The sequence below is a fragment of the Eretmochelys imbricata genome, chromosome 6, assembly GCF_965152235.1.
Source record: "Eretmochelys imbricata isolate rEreImb1 chromosome 6, rEreImb1.hap1, whole genome shotgun sequence".
Lineage (NCBI taxonomy): Eukaryota > Metazoa > Chordata > Testudines > Cheloniidae > Eretmochelys > Eretmochelys imbricata.
In genome coordinates this window covers 129697219-129715816 of record NC_135577.1, presented here as the reverse complement: position 1 = coordinate 129715816, position 18598 = coordinate 129697219, and the positions used below count along the sequence as shown (strand labels likewise).

The 18598-nt window shown below is 43.1% G+C and overlaps 1 protein-coding gene across 2 annotated transcripts in view; it reads right to left on the bottom strand.

Annotated features, from left to right (window-relative positions):
• Positions 1-18598, bottom strand: part of MDGA2 (MAM domain containing glycosylphosphatidylinositol anchor 2) — a 662813-nt gene that overhangs the window by 203287 nt on the left and 440928 nt on the right. For both annotated transcript variants that reach the window (XM_077820812.1, XM_077820813.1), the window contains exon 8: positions 13694-13987. In XM_077820812.1, the coding sequence (XP_077676938.1) occupies positions 13694-13987 (294 nt within the window). The remainder of the gene's footprint in view (positions 1-13693; positions 13988-18598) is intronic.

Sequence of the window (18598 nt, the reverse complement as noted above, 5' to 3'; positions counted from 1 at the left end):
TTTTTTTTTTACTCTCTGCGCTGGCTAGAATTCTGACAATCAGGATTAAAAACCAGCACTCTGGAAACACCACTTGTAGCCTGAATCCCAAGGAGAGCAAGTATGGACATCTCAATGGTCTGAATAATGACGGAAGGCTAAACAGAGCCTTCAGGCTCAGCCCTGAGTATACGGGGGTGTCTGGCTGCCACATCAGAGCAGCCCTGGGAAGGAATTTTGACTCTGAAAGCAGCAATTCCTTTCTTGCTTAACTTTGTCTCTGGAGTAGGGAAGCAAGTTACTGCAGCCCTTGGTTGGCTATAACTTCTTGCCAGTGAGCAGAGAGAGTAGAAGCAAGGCTCTGACCACTCACCACCTTTCTCCATCTCCTCCTTGCTCACTTACTCACAGGAGGACTACTCGGAGAAGAGAGACTGTACTCCAAACTCCAGTTACGGACGGGCAGGGTCATGAGCTAACTTCCCCTTGCTACCCTGCTAGTTTAAGTATTGCAAGAATACAATCTAGTCATAAATATTTAAAGAAAATGGTGCAGTATTGCCAAACTCAAGTGTTCAAAACTTTTGAATCCAGACCCCGCAAAAACCATGAGACTGGCTTTAAAAAACCATGAGTTTAAAAATAATATGTTTTGGATTCTTTTTCTTTGCCTTCTGGTTTTTGAACTAGTAGGGCGCTTTCAGGTCACATTTTGCAGCTTCGCTCCACAAGGGCTAGACATTTACTTTAAAAAAATACAAGCTGAGATTCACTAGACTCCAGGAGCTGGGTCCTTATGAAATATTGTGAATCGTAAGATAAAATGGCAAGAGTTGGCCACACTTGTATTGAATTGTTTGCATAGTCAAACTTGTACTGGCTGAAAACATTAGTTACGAACCCCTTTCTCTGCACACTGAGTAAGATATTATTTAACATGAAGCAGATTTGTAATTGGACTACATCTTGAGCTCTCATACCCAGAAGATTCTATGCAACTATTCACCACCTTTGCTTAGTATAGCCGCAAAGGTGAGATATCAAGAAAAGAGCAATTTTCCTGAAGAGAGTATTGAAAAAAATGATCAAGATGCCCTAATGGAACAGCACCGAGAAAGCAATCCTCCCGGGCAAAAAGTCTTCAGAGAAAGAGCCTAAGGCACAGCATACTATAAAAGCTGCAAGGAGGCAAAATGCACCATAAAAATCAAATGAAAAGTTAAGATGGGAGAAAGAAAAGTTCATCAGTTTAACAAGTAAAAATGGGATGATAATGACCAACAGGAGAAAAAACGCACAGGGGAAAAAAAAAAGGCATCAACAGACAAAAGCTGCCAAATGCAAAAAGTGCAGACACTATAGCAGCAGCCGTAAAACCAGGACCTTTGCTGGGAACAAAGATGTGGCAAAACAGAACCTTTGCTGAAAAGTTCGAATTTCTCAGTGAAATAAATGTAATGAGACACGTCTTCATAACGATAAGACTGTAGTATTTTCATACATGGCTTTTAATCATCCACTGCAAATGCTGTAGGTACCCTACAAAATATGACATTAATATCAGGATGGTATTGAAAAGACCTAACCAAGATTGCTGTCCCACTTTGCTAGGCACCAGGCAGCCTGGACAGCTACCCTGAACCTGACAAAGGGTACCGGCATATCCAGCTTGTGAAGAGGTCTTAAGTGAACTTTTCTTTTACCACCTCTACTCAGCCTTTTTCAATTCGAAGGCAAGCTGAGCCCACCTCACCAGTAGTGTTGTGTGTGAAACAGCACTTTCCTTATGCATTTCATGGTCCTGCAAGTTTGTGGTTGGATTTTACTTGTAATCCTAACACTCAATGTGGGGATATTCTAACTAAGCATTTCCTAGCGTTCCAATGATTGAGTCTGGAGCTTTGACGTCCCATGTTCCTCAAGGCAATGAGGAACATAAGGCCACTGGCTGTATAAAAGTTGTTTGTAAGTGAATGTTAATGAACAGGCTGGGGAAAAATAGCTATGGGGTCAAGCCAAAAACTGTGGATCCAGGTCTGAACTTTGAACGGCCCTGAAGTCGGGAGATATTATGATCCAAGATTTGCTTTGGTCTATTATTAACACCATTTGCAAAATTTAAATCTGGATCCATTTTCGAATTTCAATCACTCCTAAAGTTTGGGGATCTGTGATTTTGCTTTGGACACAATTCTAGAACCAAAGCAAAGATAACAAAGGCAAACTGGAGCATCTTCATTATTCTGAAATTAAAAGTTTACATGTCACTTTTATTACGTCTGGGAGTTCACTGGTAAAGTCCAAGCACCAAAATAATTACAAACTAGCACAGAAATATTTAGTGAAAAATAAACCTCTAAATGTAGACAAAAGCTAATAGCTAATAACCAATAAGGGAATTAATTCAGAAAACACTGAGCCAAACAGCCCAGGGAATGTACTAGATTCTATAACCTCCATCTGGAGTGTCAATCAGTATCATTCAAATATAGTGTGGCCTCAGGCTTCTGCTAATGCCTCCACTGCAAACATGAGAAGAAAAATGCTAAGGCTTTGATAAGCTTGGCCTTTAGGATTTGATCTAAATAATATGGCTGTAAATGACAAACACGGATTTACTTTGTGGCCTCTGTTTGTTTTAAATTTGATTCTTTTTTAAAGGAAGCATTTTTTTCTGGAATTATCAACCTGCCCTAAATAGCTTTCTAATCAACTGCCATTAGATTTCTCCCTTTTCCATTTTAAACAGAAAATTAAGAAATATATTTTCAAAGTCAAGAGATGCCCACAAATGTCTGAGCTGTGTACGCACACACCCACACACCAACATGACCTGTGTCAGGACAGTTAATTAGAATGTTATTCACAGACATGCAAATATCATTGGGAGGGTTCGGTACCTCACTGTTGCACAGATACAGCAGAGCACTCTCTTGGGTGTGGATGTTAATTGATAGTTACTGTGTTAGCAATATTAGCTTGAGATGAAAGAGGTGGAGATGGTACACCATCCTCTGGGATTTTCTGTTTGTGATCCCGACTATAGTTAATGGAGCAATGCCATTAACTCCTCAGATTGTATCAGCCAATGACATGAAGAAGTTTAGTGGACAGAGGTTACTAAGAAATTAGTTTTGTTGCCGTGCATGGAGAGGAGGAAATGTCCCAATTCTCTGGCGGTGTAACTTTCCTGAGATCAGTGAAGTCAAGCCAGGAGAGAGTTTGGACCAAAGTCTTTCACATCGATAAATGGCTCAATTTCTGCTCTATGCTGAAATTCCAAGGTCAGCAGGGAAACTGTTTCATCCTCATATTCATTTGCACTCGTCTGCCCTTGCAAGAGACATAACTATAAAAAACGGGAGATGTTCCTAATTTCTTTTGTCGCAATAATGAACATTAGACCAGGGTCCATACTCTGCAGGAGGGCCTGATTCTCAGCTTTCATTTATTATTTATATTCCAGTGGTGCCTAGACGACTGAATGGATATCAGGGCCCTATCATGCTAGGTACTGTACGGACACATAGTAACAGACAGTCCCTGCTCTGAAAGACTTACAGTCTAAATAGACACTATGACAAATAAGACAGCCCATGAACTCCATCTTATTATAGGGATGCTAAACAACCCTAGGTCGCATTGACTGCAACCGGTGTTCAGTAATTCTGAAAATCCAGGGTGATGTTATTTCAGCTATGTAGGAGGCATGCAAATATTTCTTTTCCACTTCACTTTGTGAAGACCTAGCAAAAGTACAGGCCCACAGGCAAAATTCCTATTCAAGTCAGGGTTACTGTAGAATAGCTACCAAATTAGACCTTAAAGGGTGTGCAATGCTACAGAGTTTAGACTGCTCCTTGCTGAATAATAATTAAAAAATGACAATATGTTTTTTTCCAAGAAACTCTGTGGTGTTTCAGGTTTCTGCTGCCAAGACTCCTTAGAAATCCTTATACGCACAGATTTATTCATTTTCTTTAAGGAACCCATTTTTATGTGCTTGTCACCTTCCAGACCGGTGAGGGGTTGTGTCCCTGTCTGCCCTGGGGTGTCTCACAATGCTTTGCTGTTGTAGCTCCCAACCTGGGCCACTCACAAGCAGCCTGCCAGCAGGCACGTCACCCCTGAGTGTGTGTATATCTGCAGCCCTGGCCCAGCCGCTCTGACCCCAGCAGCCTGTCAGCAACACTCCAGTCACACTCTGGCTTCCTCCAGCCTTGGTTAGTACTTGCCGGGTGACTCCAACACACTCCCAGTCCCAAGTATTCCCCAAAACATGGGTTCTGCACTGTCCTGCCCTCCCCTGGGTGGTTCAGATATCAGAGGTTTGCTGTCGCTGTAAAGGGTCAATATGCAACAGTTTGCTACTTTAACTGGCATTACCCAAACCATTCAGTTGAAACACAATATGGATTAGTTTTGATTAAAAAATAAACCAAGTTTAACTACAAAGAGAGAGAGAGATTTTCAGTGAGTACAAATATATGGTATTAAAGTCAGATATGGTTACAAGAGACAAAAATAAAACACTTTCTAGTAGCAAAACTTAACAAGCTCGACTAGGTTCAAGGGAAACTCATTACCACATGTTCCCAGCAACAGGACTGACCAAATTCTCAGGCCAGGATCCCTCCCAAAGTCAAAGGGCTGATTCCTTGGTCTTCTTAGGTGAGAGAGAGAGAGAGAGAGAGAGAGAATGTGTGCACACAAGCAAGCTTGGGCTATTTTTGCCCCTCACTTTCATCATCCAGTCTCCATTTTCCCAAGGGTTACCCCTAGATAAAGCTCATTCCAGCTGTGAGGACAGAGACAGAGTCTCGCGGTGAAAGAGGTTCCATATTGTTGTTTGCTAAAATGCAGATCGAGCTGTTCCTGCCCCTCTTTGTTGCCGAAGAATGGCCATTTTACTAGTGATTGCCAATCAACTTTGATGACCCCTGTCTAGAGGTGTCCGCTTGTTGTTGTCTTTGAGAAACCAGTTTACCTCCTCCCCAGACTTGTCTGCTAAACACACTGTAGTCATAATTTCATCTTATGTTCATAACTCTCAATACGCATTTCATACATGCATTACACAAGACTACTGATGATCAGTGTGTTGTTAGTTTTTCAGTCATATGTCACAAAGCATGCTTTGCATAAAGATTATTACAATAATGTATAGGGTGTGAATACAGGGGTGCCTTCGGTCACAGCGCTCCATTCTGCTAGTAAGGCACAGCACACCCTAACCCTAAACTCCTGGAGGCATTGATTCTCATGCAGAAGCAGAGACAATGCTTTGACAAGACACAATATGTTCTGCCCCTGCTACCCAGAGTGGTAAGAATGGCAGGTGCAGAAGGCAACTGGTTACTTGCTCCTCTCTCCTCCCAGCAGTCTAGGACTGACAGAGGGGGCAGTCTCATACCATCCTTCACTCACAGAAACTCCAGGCTGCCACGACTGACCTGACCCCAGCATCCAGGGATCACAAAGGAGGCATAAAGTCCCTTTTGTGCTTCCTCTTAACCCTCCTCTATGTGCTGAACACTTTCCTTCCATGGCATAAGATCTGGCCCCAAATGCCTTTTCCTTCAAATGTTGCTCTTTCCTCTTTGGCAAGGATTTATATTTATATTTAATTTCTGTTCTTTAGGTAGTACTGGCCAATATGGTCCTGTCCTTTGCTTCCCAGTACAGCAGGACATCACAGCAGTAGGGTGAGATGCTTAGTGAGTATATAATCCCTCTGCTAGTTCCACAATAGCACAGCACTAAAATACTGTAGGTCCCCTATAACGTGGGGCTTAGAGAGACAGACAGACAGAGACTGACAGTACAGTTGTGCGTTTTTAAAAATCTATTTCGAGGTCAGAGGACTGTCTCCTTGTCTTTCCTATAGACTTTGTACAAAAAAACCCCACAAGCATCCCAGGATGCCTTTCACCCAGGCTGTAAAGACCAAGCCTAACATGAGTTCAATTATAGAAGCTGCCTATATTGCTCGCTGGTTTCCCTTCTCACCTCTATATCTCTACCCAATCTGTACATTAGGTATTTTCTGACTTTACTGTAATTTATAAGCAGAGGGACCCGAGTAAAGGATTTACCTGCTTGTTAAAGGGTACAGTATGGACAGACTCACTGTGTCACTACGGTCTGCCATTGTGATAGATTATGTTGCTGCAGTCCAAGGGCAACTGAACATCTATAGCGAAAATTCCCAGCTGGTTATTTCATTAGACACATGTTTGGACAATTACTAAGGAGATGTGCAAACAAACTTGCATTGGCAAAGATATTGACTAGAGCACAAAATCTTTCCTATCTTCAGCTGTACAATCACAGAATCAAAGCAAAGTGGACTTGATTCTGAGCTCACTCACACTGATGTAAATCCAGACCAACTATTTTGAATTCTACTGATTCACTCCAGATTTACATTAATGAAACAGATCATCATCAGGCCCAGTATTTCTTGCTAATGAACTGTGCTCTATTCCAAATACTTTTCAAGTACATAAAAGGTTGTTTTAAAGAGGAGGGTGATCAGTTGTTCTCCTTATCCACTGAGGACTGGCGAAGTAGTAATGGGCTTACACTGCAGCAAGGGAGATTTAGTTTAGATATTAGAAAAAACTTCCCAATTCTCAGGGTGGTTAAGCACTGGAATAAATTGCCTAGGGAGGTTGTGGAATTTGTGTCATTGGAGGTTTTTAGGAACAGGTTAGACAAATAACTGTAAGGGATGTTTTGTGCAGGGGACTAGACTAGATGACCTCTCGAGGACCCTTCCAGTCCTACATTTCTATGATACATACATAGAACCTCAGGTTATAGTGAAAGGAAATTCAATGTACCACAGTCCTGTTGTGCAAATCAAATTACCTTGAAGTATATTTGATGTTTTAAGAGGCTTTACAAGTATGTGTAGACCAGTACATTTGAAAAGCAGTTTATGCTATCAGCAATATTTTATGTAGCACCAAAGTAATATTACAGCATATAAAATGAAGGCCCAAGAGGAAAGAATAACTTCTCATGAAAAACTATTCTGCCCTTTCCAGTATCACCACTTGATAAGGTACATGATGTAAACATTTGATCATATTGTACCTGATGGCATTTTTTATTTGTTGAGTGTCCTGTTCTGGTAGAAAATGTGGAGCATTTAAATTGCTCTTGGACTCCATTCTTTTGTGCCAACAAAGCTGCTTTTCTTTTCTTTTTTTTCAAAACTTGAATTAAGTTAAGTTTCCACATGGGGATGCAGAGACACAAAGGAAATGGCCAAAGGTGTGAAGAGATGAAGCCCAGGGGCATTTCACTGCACAAACCTCTCCCATTTCCTACTTGGTGTCCTTCAACTCAGGCTGGATCCGGAAGAGCAATCTTTCACAACATATTTTAAGTATAATGCCTCCTGCTTTGGGACTCCTACCCACTTGCCTTTGGGCAAGGATGCTGTCTTCCGGGCAACAGTTCCCAGGTTGGATAAGGGGACCTGTGTTCACTGGAACCTCATGTAGGCTCTGCAGGAGGGCAAGACCAGCTTTAAAAAATTCATGGAGCCTCAGAGTGCAGGCTGTGGTCCTCCCAGGAAACTCTAAAAGTAGTCCCCTCCCCCTTAAACTAATGGGAGCAATGCACCTAACAACACACATTGGACAGGGAATATACTGAAGGTGAGCAGCCCGGCCTAAGTTACTCTACTCCCAAGGGACTGAGTTAACTGAAAATACACAAATGCAATGCAAATGGACTAATGCCGATACAAACAGCCCCCCCACCCACACCCACCAAATGCCTTGCCTGCACATCAGGGCTCCCTCCCAATATACGCCCTGTAAGAGAGATAATAGTGCTGAGTACTTACAGGCCAAATTCTCACTCTGAAATGCCCAAATGTTGGCCATTTCATAGACGGTGGGACCCACTGCTGTGGAGAAAACAGTCCAGTGAGTGTGCAAGAAACTGCAACAGGGTAGAGACCCCTTAGAAGCCACTGAGTCCCCGTGAACCAGCAAGGCTGAGGAGCCTGATACCATTCATCTGTGTCCCTTGCTGTCAGTGTTCAAGAGATCCATCAGAGTGACTTTGTTCCTTGGTAGGGTGGGACACGGGGGCAGGATGAGGTAGTCATCATGTCCTGGAAAAGGTGTCCCCTCTCTTGTTTCAGGGTCTTGTCTCCAGCTTACAGTTTTCCCTGGTGTCTCCAGCTGGAGCCTGGGGATGACTTAGTTACACAGGACAGAGACCCCACACTGCATGGAGCTCCAGGGGGCACACCTCTAACTTTAGGGCTGCCTCCTTTTAGTGGCCCTCCCCTTGGGTGGGGGAAGGGCAGGGGAAATCCTTGTGTTGTGATTTTTTCCACAAGGATTCTGGTGAGCATTCCCAGCCACTCATGAAAGGTTTATGTTGCTATGGCAAAACCCATGGGTCCAAGAGAAGCCGTGGGGGGCAGTCATTATCCTGGTTTTACTGTTGCAAATGGGGCTGTATTTATATTAGATCCCAAGGCTCTGCAGGGAAAGACTGGCATGGTACTCACACCCTGTGGGATGGAGAGGCTTGGTGGGTTACACAAGCAATTGATGCGTTTAAGAGAAAATGTCAAAAGAGTCCACAACAGATCCCAAACCTACAGCTCTCCAGTGTAATCTGAGCACTCTCATGGCCTTTAATGTATTTATCTTCACACACCCGAGGGAGGAACGGAAGTGCTACTATCCCCATTTCACAGATGGGAAACTGAGGCAGAGAGACACTAATTCATGTGCCCAAGGTCACTCGGGAATTTTTGGCGGAGCAGGGAAGTGGACTCCGGCTGGACTCTGGCTAATTAGCCTGGACTCCGGCTAATGACCTAACCACTGGATCCTCCTCCCAGGTCATGAGTATGGAAGGAGCGTAGATTTTGCTGTATTTGAGTATAGAGTGGTCTCCCGAGAAGGTGGTTGGGATATCATCGACTGGGGGCTTTTGAAATTGCACTAGAAAGTAGGCTGACCAATTCTGCACTAGCAGGAAGGTGGACTAGATAATCTAACTGGTCTTTTCCATCTCTGACTGCCATGATTCCTTTGCACTACATGGCACATCTCCTACCAGAATGTCATGATGCTGAAGAGGCTTACATGGCCCGAATGATGACTTAGTTCTCACAGTATAAACCTGTATCACAAAGACAGTCCTTGTCCTAGGAAACTCACAATCTAGGAGTTTGACAATACACAATATGGGAATAAACACACATACATGACGTGGGTAGGTGGCAAGGGAACATTAATGATGGGTGTATTTGCACACAGTAGTAGTCATGACGAGGTTCATTGTTCACAGTGGCCGCATGAAAAACGCCTATTCCTTTACACATGTGATGCAGCTGACTTAAAAACCACTGTCAAGGGGAATTTTGCCTGGGTATGAACTGAGGGAATTGGACTCAAATGTTCAGTTTTATGCATCCCAGGATGGGACCTAACTAAGTTTCATTCAGCTTGGCCACAGAGGTGATTTGGTTTCACACATAGAGCTTGTTTTTATGCCATAAAGAACTGGATTGTGTGCAACTAGATACATTACACTTCTTCATACCTCTCTCCTCACACCCCCACACACTGCAGAAAAAGCAAAATTAATGAGTCATTACATAATTCACAGAGTTTCACCAAAATATCACTTTCTATTTAGAACACAGAATCATCCAAGAATAAATCATACAGCCATTACTGATTTAAAATCACTGACGTTTCTTTATCTCAGATAAAATTAATAGTATTACCATTATAAAAAGAACACTGAAGTTAATGTTAACATACATACACACACACACACGTCTTCTCCAATACCTCAAAGATCATTATGAAACCCATGCTTTCCCCATTTCTATTCAAATTCTCACTTGCTAATATCAGCACAAAAGGAGTAGGAATCTAAACAAAGACACATTTAAAAAAAAAAAAAAACTCACCCAAAGACCTTTGATATACTGCTGGCCTCTCATAACCATGTTCTTGTTGTTTCTCCCAGCACTTTCAAAACACATCAGCTGGTGCAAATAGTGTGGTGTTTTTTTGTTTTTAAATCTATAATATAAACCAGAGCTTTTCCCTCTAACATTATAACAAAAGTATTCGTAATGTTCTAGGTTGAGAGGCATGGGAGAGAGACTTTGTTATTTATCTCTCAGCTATCTGAGAGCTTGCTCCGACAACTTCCATGGAAGTCAAGTGGAGAAATTCCACTGAGTTTAATAGGGAACTGATTGGGGCCTGAGACGGGTAGTTTCTGAGAAGTCTATAGAATTGTGGGAAGCAAGGTCCAGCTTTCGCAGTCCATCCCCATTCAGCAAAACACATGCTTAGCTCCTATTGATGTTAATGTTGATCATGTGCTTAAATGCAGCCCAAGTGGGTGAGCCAAAGCCCACCGGAATCAATGAGAACCTTTACAGTGACTTCAGTGGGCTTTGGATCAGGCCCTTACATATGCAAGATGGGACACAAAACAGGGGTAAAACAAGTGAGCAGACTCAGCAGGGTTAGTGAGGCACTGTAAGGCCAGTGGGTCTCAAAGCCGGGCCTGAAGAGTTGGCAGGCAGCAAACACCTCCAGGCTGCTAAGCATCAGCAGCTATACCCAGCTTGTATTCCCTTATCTATGACCTGCTGTGGACAGAAATTGCAGGAAGTCCCGCCTCAAGGAGTCCGACAGGCAGCAGCCTCATGGCTCCTGAGTGGCTCCCACCCTATATAAACCCCAGGGGCGTTCCAGGAAGTGTCCAGGCAACAGCATAGATCTCCTGTAGCTGCCACGACAATACAGGCTCTTGAAAGAGCTCAGCTTGATTTTGACCTCTCCTCCTGGCCTGGACCCTGAAACCTGACTCAGACTCTGACCCTGGGTATGCACCTCAGGCTAGAAGCTGCCTACGAACTCCTCCAAAACTTGCAACTTTAGGTTTGACTTTGCTCCTCTCTGTCCTTGGCAGCATGCTGACAGGCACAGACTGTCCAGAGTGCTCTTCCAACATTCCCCAAAAAACCTACTCTCCTCCAAGGTCCCCACAAACAATTCAGTGCCCAAATGAGGCTGAAACTCATGTTTCTGGTTTCTAAATGGATTAAACAAGGCTCTCCAAGGTTGTGTCATCACGGGGAATTCCAGGGTGGAGGACAAGGCACACAAATCCCAGATTTACCTTTACCAAGGGGAATAGACTGGAGAAGGCAGACATATGGACATCTTAGCAGCTTCAAAAAGCCTAAAACCAGATTTTCATTAGGAATATTTCTAGTTAAGCTCTCCTGTTATCTGCAACACTTCACTCAGGTAAAACTGCACCCTATCCCAGGTGCTGGAGGGATCCCTCTAATAGTCCACCTCTGCTACTATCCTTACTATTTGTATGGCATTAGCATCTAGAGAGGCCCAGCCTAGACTCAGACCCACTGTCCAAGGTGCTGCACAAACACAGCATAAAAGACAGTCCCTGCCCTGAGGAGTTTCCTGTTTAAACAGACAAGACAGAGAGAGGGTGCGAGCGAGAACAGAGGCAGTGATTTGTCCCAGGCCACACAGCTCAGTGGCAGAGTCAGGAACAGACCCCTGGACTCCATGCTCCTCAGCCAGTGCCTTGCGCACCAGAACACTATCGACACATTTACTTTGCGTTCACGTCCCCATGCGGGGCTCTGGAGACCACTTTCCCGCAAGGTCCCCGCCACGTGCCATTCAATTTCACGCTCCCAAGAGTTTTCCTCAGTGCATCTGCAGCTGGACACGACTCCTCTTGTGCTCAGCAAAAAGTACAGAGGAAGCTAATGTAGCTTTTCTTCCTCTAAAAGCTAACCTCTTCCATGGCACTGAAGTGTTAACGTATGAGGAAGAATTAGCCAGTTGGTGTCTTTATTAAGGAGGGACTAGCTAGTCTCCTGTGGGGGTGATCTAAACCCATTGTGGCTTGCATAAGCATCTAGCCCATGGGAGGCCACTATTCCATTGGAAGAGAGAAAAGGAGAAAGTGGAAGGAGCAGATAATACATTCAGTTATAGAGCCTTGGGGCAGAATCTTTAGCAACAAAAATCCATGTGGCTATTTGTCATAAGAACATAAGAATGACCATACTGGGTAAGACCAAAGGTCCATCCAGCCCAGTATCCTGTCTGCTGACAGTGGCCAATGCCAGGTTCACTCCCTCTGGGGCATCTAACAGGTAATGATCAAGTGATCTCTCTCCTGCCATCCATCTCCACCCTCTGACAAACAGAGGCTAGGGACACCATTCCTTACCCATCCTGGCTAATAGCCATTTATGGATTTAACCTCCATGAATTTATCCAGTTGTCTTTTAAACCCTGTTATAGTCCTAGCCTTCATAACCTCCTCAGGCAAGGAGTTCCACAGATTGACTGTGCACTGAGTGAAGAAGAACTTTCTTTTATTTGTTTTAAACCTACTGCCCATTAATTTCATCTGGTGGCCCCTAGTTCTTATATTATGGGAACAAGCAAATAAATTTTCCTTATTCACTTTCTCCACACCACTCATGATTTTATAAACCTCTATCATCTCCCCCCTTAGTCTCCTCTTTTCCAAGCTGAAAAGTCCTAGCCTCTTTAATCTCTCCTCCTATGGGACCCGTTCCAAACCCCAAATCAGTTTAGTTACCCTTTTCTGAACGTTTTCTAATGCCAGTATATCTTTTTTGAGATGAGGCCACTTACATATGTTTGTGAGCTTACATGTATTTAAGGGATGTGCCAGTGTACCTCTGCATATCTGACCGAAGTGTAAAAAACAGGTGAGCAGCTCTGTTAATCACAAATGGTTTCTGCAGCAAGAGACCACCAAAAATAAAAATACCATATTAAAATAACTGACTATATTATTAATTGGGAGGAGAATAGCAGTATTACTTAGAGGCCCCAACTTAGATCAGTGACTCATTGGCCAAGCAGTAACCATACACATGGCTAGAGAGAGACCCTGACCTAAAGAGCTGCTTGGTTCATCTAAATCAGGAATAACTGAGTGGCGCATAAGTCACTTTATTTAACAGCGAAAATAAGAACCAGCATTTTTAACTTGATTTGATTTTCAGACTTGAAAGTCTCCTAGAGACCATCTTGTCTGTCACTTACACAGACATGACAATGAATTAGTGTCCCCACCTCATTCTCTGATCATAAAAGCATAGTGTTTGCAAAGTAATTTATTTCCCCACATTCTCTCCTAAATGTGACTGAATTTTATGGTAACACTGTTTATAATTCACAGATTGAGACTCTAAAAAGTTCCCCATGCAAAGTGTGTTAACAGTTCCGCATACACCAGGCCCCATGAACTTTTTTCTTATCTCACATAATGTCCATAAGTGAAATCAGTATGGGGGCCACAATTTACAGAAACACACTCTTCTACATGAGTTATTTGTTCTGGCACTTAAAGAAGAGTAATGTTAGATATCCACAGAATAACACAGGTTCATTAAAAATTGACAACAGCATTATCAGATACTTTTTAAATCAATGAGTAGCTTGTGGCATTTTTACTTATATGATATCTGCATATTCTAATCATGAATTCTGGGAACCACAGAACCAAAACAGCAGGACACCGATGCATGGAATAACCAGCAGACTCCTATTGCTGTGAGTTTACCAGGAAACAATCAAGTCATTTCCCCCCAGAACGCATAAGAAGAAAATAAGAATTTACTTACACTGCACAATGAGCTGCACCAATGCTTCTCTGGGTTTCACATTAAATCCATTGTACTGACTGGTCTGACATCTGTATGTTCCTGTCATCTCCCTCGACACATTCACTATCCTCAGTATTCCATCATAGCTCTCCATCTGCATGGATCCATCTGGCATTGCAATCTCCTTATCAGCTCTGGACCAAAGAATGATAGGTTTGGGCTTTCCGGTCACCTGGCATTGTAGTTCTATAATGTCTCCTTCCCGGGTGACTAAAGGTGATTTTTCTTGTGGAACAGTCAGATTGGGCGGAACTTCAAAGGGAAAGGGGGGGAAAGAAGAGAAGGTTCCCTGGTTAGTATTTACAGGGAAAGTAGTTGCAAAAATGAAGAAAAGATACAGTGTTGCTACTAGTATTTTTATGAGATGAACCTTTGGTCGCATGGCTTTCCGTTGAAGTATGTTTGACCTTGCAAACTTTTTTTTATCATAGAACTGACTGCAGACCACGTATAGAACAGTCAAGGACTAAAGACAACATTCAGAAATCTGTCACGACATTACCCGCAAAGGCTTTTCTTAATGCACATTTTAAACCTACGAACAAACAACTCTGGGAAGGAACATTTGAACAGTTCTTTCCAACAAGTGTCACGTAATCCTTTGACTAGGACCGTGGCATAACGATGATAAGAAGAGGTGGTCAATGCAATCAGTGCTCGTGTACAAAATACACGATAACATTTCCACTTTTTCCTAGACAGCTTGTTCCCCCGTTTGAAAGAGTCTACCAGGGAAGGTGCGAGATCAGAAGTAAGTGCAGCTTGTAACTATATACTCGTGTCACCAGACTAGTGTTTGTGCTAGGAGCCTATTAGCATTCAGCTGAGCTTTCCGCAGTTAGCCCCATTAGAGATGGCACTTCTGCCTCTGTACTTTACGTAGCTACTTTTGATAAGTACAGAGCACTAAGAGCGTCAAAGGCTTGAAGAGAACATTTTTGCCATGTTCAATTATCGTCGCAATCTCATCACGCTATATTCGTTTTGTAACCCAGCTTTTTCTTCTCTCTTAGCCGTGGGCTTAATGCAGATCAAAATACATTTCCTGGAGTTGTGCATGATTTCTAGATGTGAACAGCCACATTGGGCACCACACAGACTTGTTTCAGAGTAACAGCCGTGTTAGTCTGTATTCACAAAAAAAGAACAGGAGTACTTGTGGCACCTTAGAGACTAACCAATTTATTTGAGCATGAGCTTTCGTGAGCTACAGCTCACTTCATCGGATGCGTTTACTTGCATGGATAACACCTACAAGTGATAGCTAGCTTTGTAGTAGGTCCATTTAAATACAGATATGTCCAGTGTGTGGAGGGAAAACCATGTGACTGGGTGCAGAGCCATGCGATAAGTACATTTATCATGTATCATTTGCTTGCCCACCCTCAGGAGACTATCCACCCCCTAGGACTTGTTCTAAGGCTTCAAATCTCTCAGCAGCTTCGAATACCACAGTTTCCTTTTAATCAGCCTGCCAGAGAAAAGTTGCTTCTTTCCCCCTAAAACATGGACTTTTAAAAAAAAAAAAATTACCCTACCCCCAGCCAGGATGGGCAAGATTCAGTCTTGCACCAAACCTTCTGTCCATAAAAAACTGAAACATTCAAACCTGCCTCAGTGCAGGGGGCTGGACTAGGGAGCCTATTGAGGTTCCTTCCAGTCCTACATTTCTATGATTCGTTGATTCTACCTCACAGCCCCGCAGGGCCAGAAGTGGGACCTTTGTACTGGTGAGAAGGGGAGACAGAGCCCCATCATCCCCCTGGGACCAGCGCTCATTTCTAGGCCTGCAAGATCCTTCAGTATCAGACTTTAAAACGGAGACATTTTCAGGCACAGCAATGCTCTTTTAGACTATTTCACAGGCTTTAGTAGCTCCCTCCTAACTCTGCCATAACGGAGGCAAACTGGTTTTACAGAAGGATATAAAAAAATGAACCTGTACTTAAAATGCAGATCTTTCTAAAACATTGCTAGAATATATTCTTGTGTAACATGTGAGGCACAGACCTACAAAACAGGTGATGGTATTGGGCACAATGGCTTGATGGGGCATCATCTGGCAAATCCTGAATACCTCAGTCAGAGCCTCGCCAGCCATGAGTACTGCAGTCATCCCAAGCACATGGTGATAAAATCACTACACCCCCCACCCACGTTGTGTTCTTTCACTCACAGGCACACAGGGAAAGCATGTGTATGCGAATACATGCTTATATAGCAAACAGACTGAACAACAAACTATCAGGAGCAGGCTGAAGAAGCTGACGTGAAATGAAGGTTTCTCACTCAAAAAGAACAGACATGGGAATACAATGGCTTGAGAAAAAATACATCTGACACCTTTCCCTTTATACCAAATGCCACATACTGACATGGGAGAAAGAGAGAATAATAGCATGCAACTCATTATACAGCTGTTCTCAGTCCCGATACCCGTTATAGCAATAGGGGAGGGGAGAAGGGAGGCCAAAATGTCGTTCCCCCAGGGAATCACCATGGCCGAGCTGCTTCCCCCCAAAAGAGGAGGAAGAAAATACTGATGGAGTTTCTGACTCAGCAGAAACAAGATAGCACTCAAAGAATAAATCTTTCTCGGATACAATATTTATCAGTACACTCAGACCACATCTCACTCTCCCCCTCCCCACAGACATTACTGCAGTAACAGCAACAATAATAAACGATTTGTCGGCAGAAGTCAGGCAAGTTAACAAAAGCAGCCCAGCACCAACAAAATCATCTCTGCCCAGAATCTCATAGACTCACTGAAATGCAGGGCTGGAAGGGAACTCAAGAGAGGTCAGGTTGTCTAGCCAGACACTGAAGCAGGACCAAGTAACTAGATGATCCCTGACAGGTGTTTGTCCAGCCTGTTCTTAAAAACCTCCAGTGACAGGGATTCCACAACCCCCTAATATCTAACCTAAATCTCCCTTGCTGCAGATTAAGCCAATTATTTTTGTCCTACCGTCAGTAGATATGGAGAACAACTGATGACAGTATTCTGTGTGCGTGTATATAGATATAATATGTGAACCTTTTCTGTAGAACTACTGCCTAGCCAATTACACCTCATTTTGCATGTGATTTTTCCTTCCTAAGTGTAGTACTTTGCTATTGTCTTTATCAAATTTCACCTTGTTGGTTACGGACCAATTCTCCAGTGTGTCAAGGTCATTTTAATACTAATCCTGTCCTTCATATTTTAGAGAACCCTCCCAGCTTGGTGTTTTCTGCAAATTTGATAAGCATCATCTCAACTCTATTATCTAATTCATTAGTGAAAATAGCACATAGTACTGGATCCAAGACAAGACTCGCGTGGAACCACAGTAGGTACAATCCCCCAGTATGACACTGAACCGTTGATAACTAGTCTTACCCTTCTTCGTTTGTGGTCTGTTTAGTGAGTATTCGAAAGGTGGCTGAAGTATTTAATTTAAGGAGGCCAGAACAAAGTGGAAGAAAACAAAATACATGAACATTTAGCTGGGCGATGATAGCCAAGAAGGATATGCAAAAGCATACAGAAATTTAGCCAAGAGATCTTAGATTTTAAGATCAATAGGGCTGGGACCATTTTTCGTGATGGTTTTGTACAGCACCCAGCATAATGACATGCTGATCCCTGATTAGGGTCTCTAGATGATACCACAATTGTCATTAATGGGAGCAAATATGGATACAGGAAGCAAGTTACACAGGGTGCTGATGGCAAGGACAAGAAGCTAGTGTTCGATGCAGCTATCAAGAGGATGCCAATGGAAAGATTTGGAGAGGGCATGAATGGAATCAAAACAGTGTGGAAATTACTTGACCTCAGTCTTAAGTATCTAGTATGCACACACAAAAAAAGGAGGACTTGTGGCACTTTAGACACTAACAAATTTATTTGCGCATAAGCTTGTGCTCAAATAAATTGGTTAGTCTCTAAGGTGCCACAAGTACTCCTTTTCATTTTGCAGATACAGACTAACACAGCTGCTACTCTGAAACCTGTTAGTATGCACACTTCACCGATAGCATCCAGGGACATGAGTTTCAAGCCACTACTTGATTTACAGCAGCATTTTGAATGGACAGTTGGAGGACAGAGAAGGCGAGAGACAAGGAGACTTCAGAGAACAAGGCTGTTGCGCTCAAGGTAAAATATTACCGGCCCAGGATGTGGGTTTTAGCGGTTTGGAGGGATAATAAAGGATGGCATTCTGAGATGTTGCCGAATAAATGCTCAGGAATTAGTGACAGCCCAGATATGGAGGTGGGAGAGGGTTATTACTTACACATCTCCACAGGTGTGCACGATGCTCTGCAGACATATAGGAAGACCATTTGCAACGAGTGGATAACCTAATTAGGAGAGAGAGAGGTTGTGGCTCTGGGAGAGAGGGATAAAGTTCACAAGTATTTGGCGCATAGAAACACCAAGAAGGGACCGGGCTGTGCAGAGTGGGCCAATGGCAATTGAACCAGTAAGGATGGACCAAGTCAGGCAAAGGAATGTCTGTGCATCAAGAAATAATCCCACACTGAGATTAGACTGAGCTAATCAGCCAAGATAATGGACGGAAGCCCTTGACTTGCGTCATTTAAAACTATAGTGCTCAAGGCACTAAAGGACATTGAAGGGAACTACATTGCTGTGTCAGGGAGATAAGAAGCCCCCTTATTTAGGGCTTTGCTTTCTCCAATTTCTACAAAGGTCAAAGGTGATGTTCTGGACCCTTAAAGTGCATCTCCTGCCACAGGCAGCTTTGCGACAGATGCATAGTTCATGGCAAAGACGAAAAAGCTGCTTTGGGAAGAGGGTTAACAAGAGGCCTGGCTGAAACTGGCGACAGCTATCCAAGATGGTCTGTG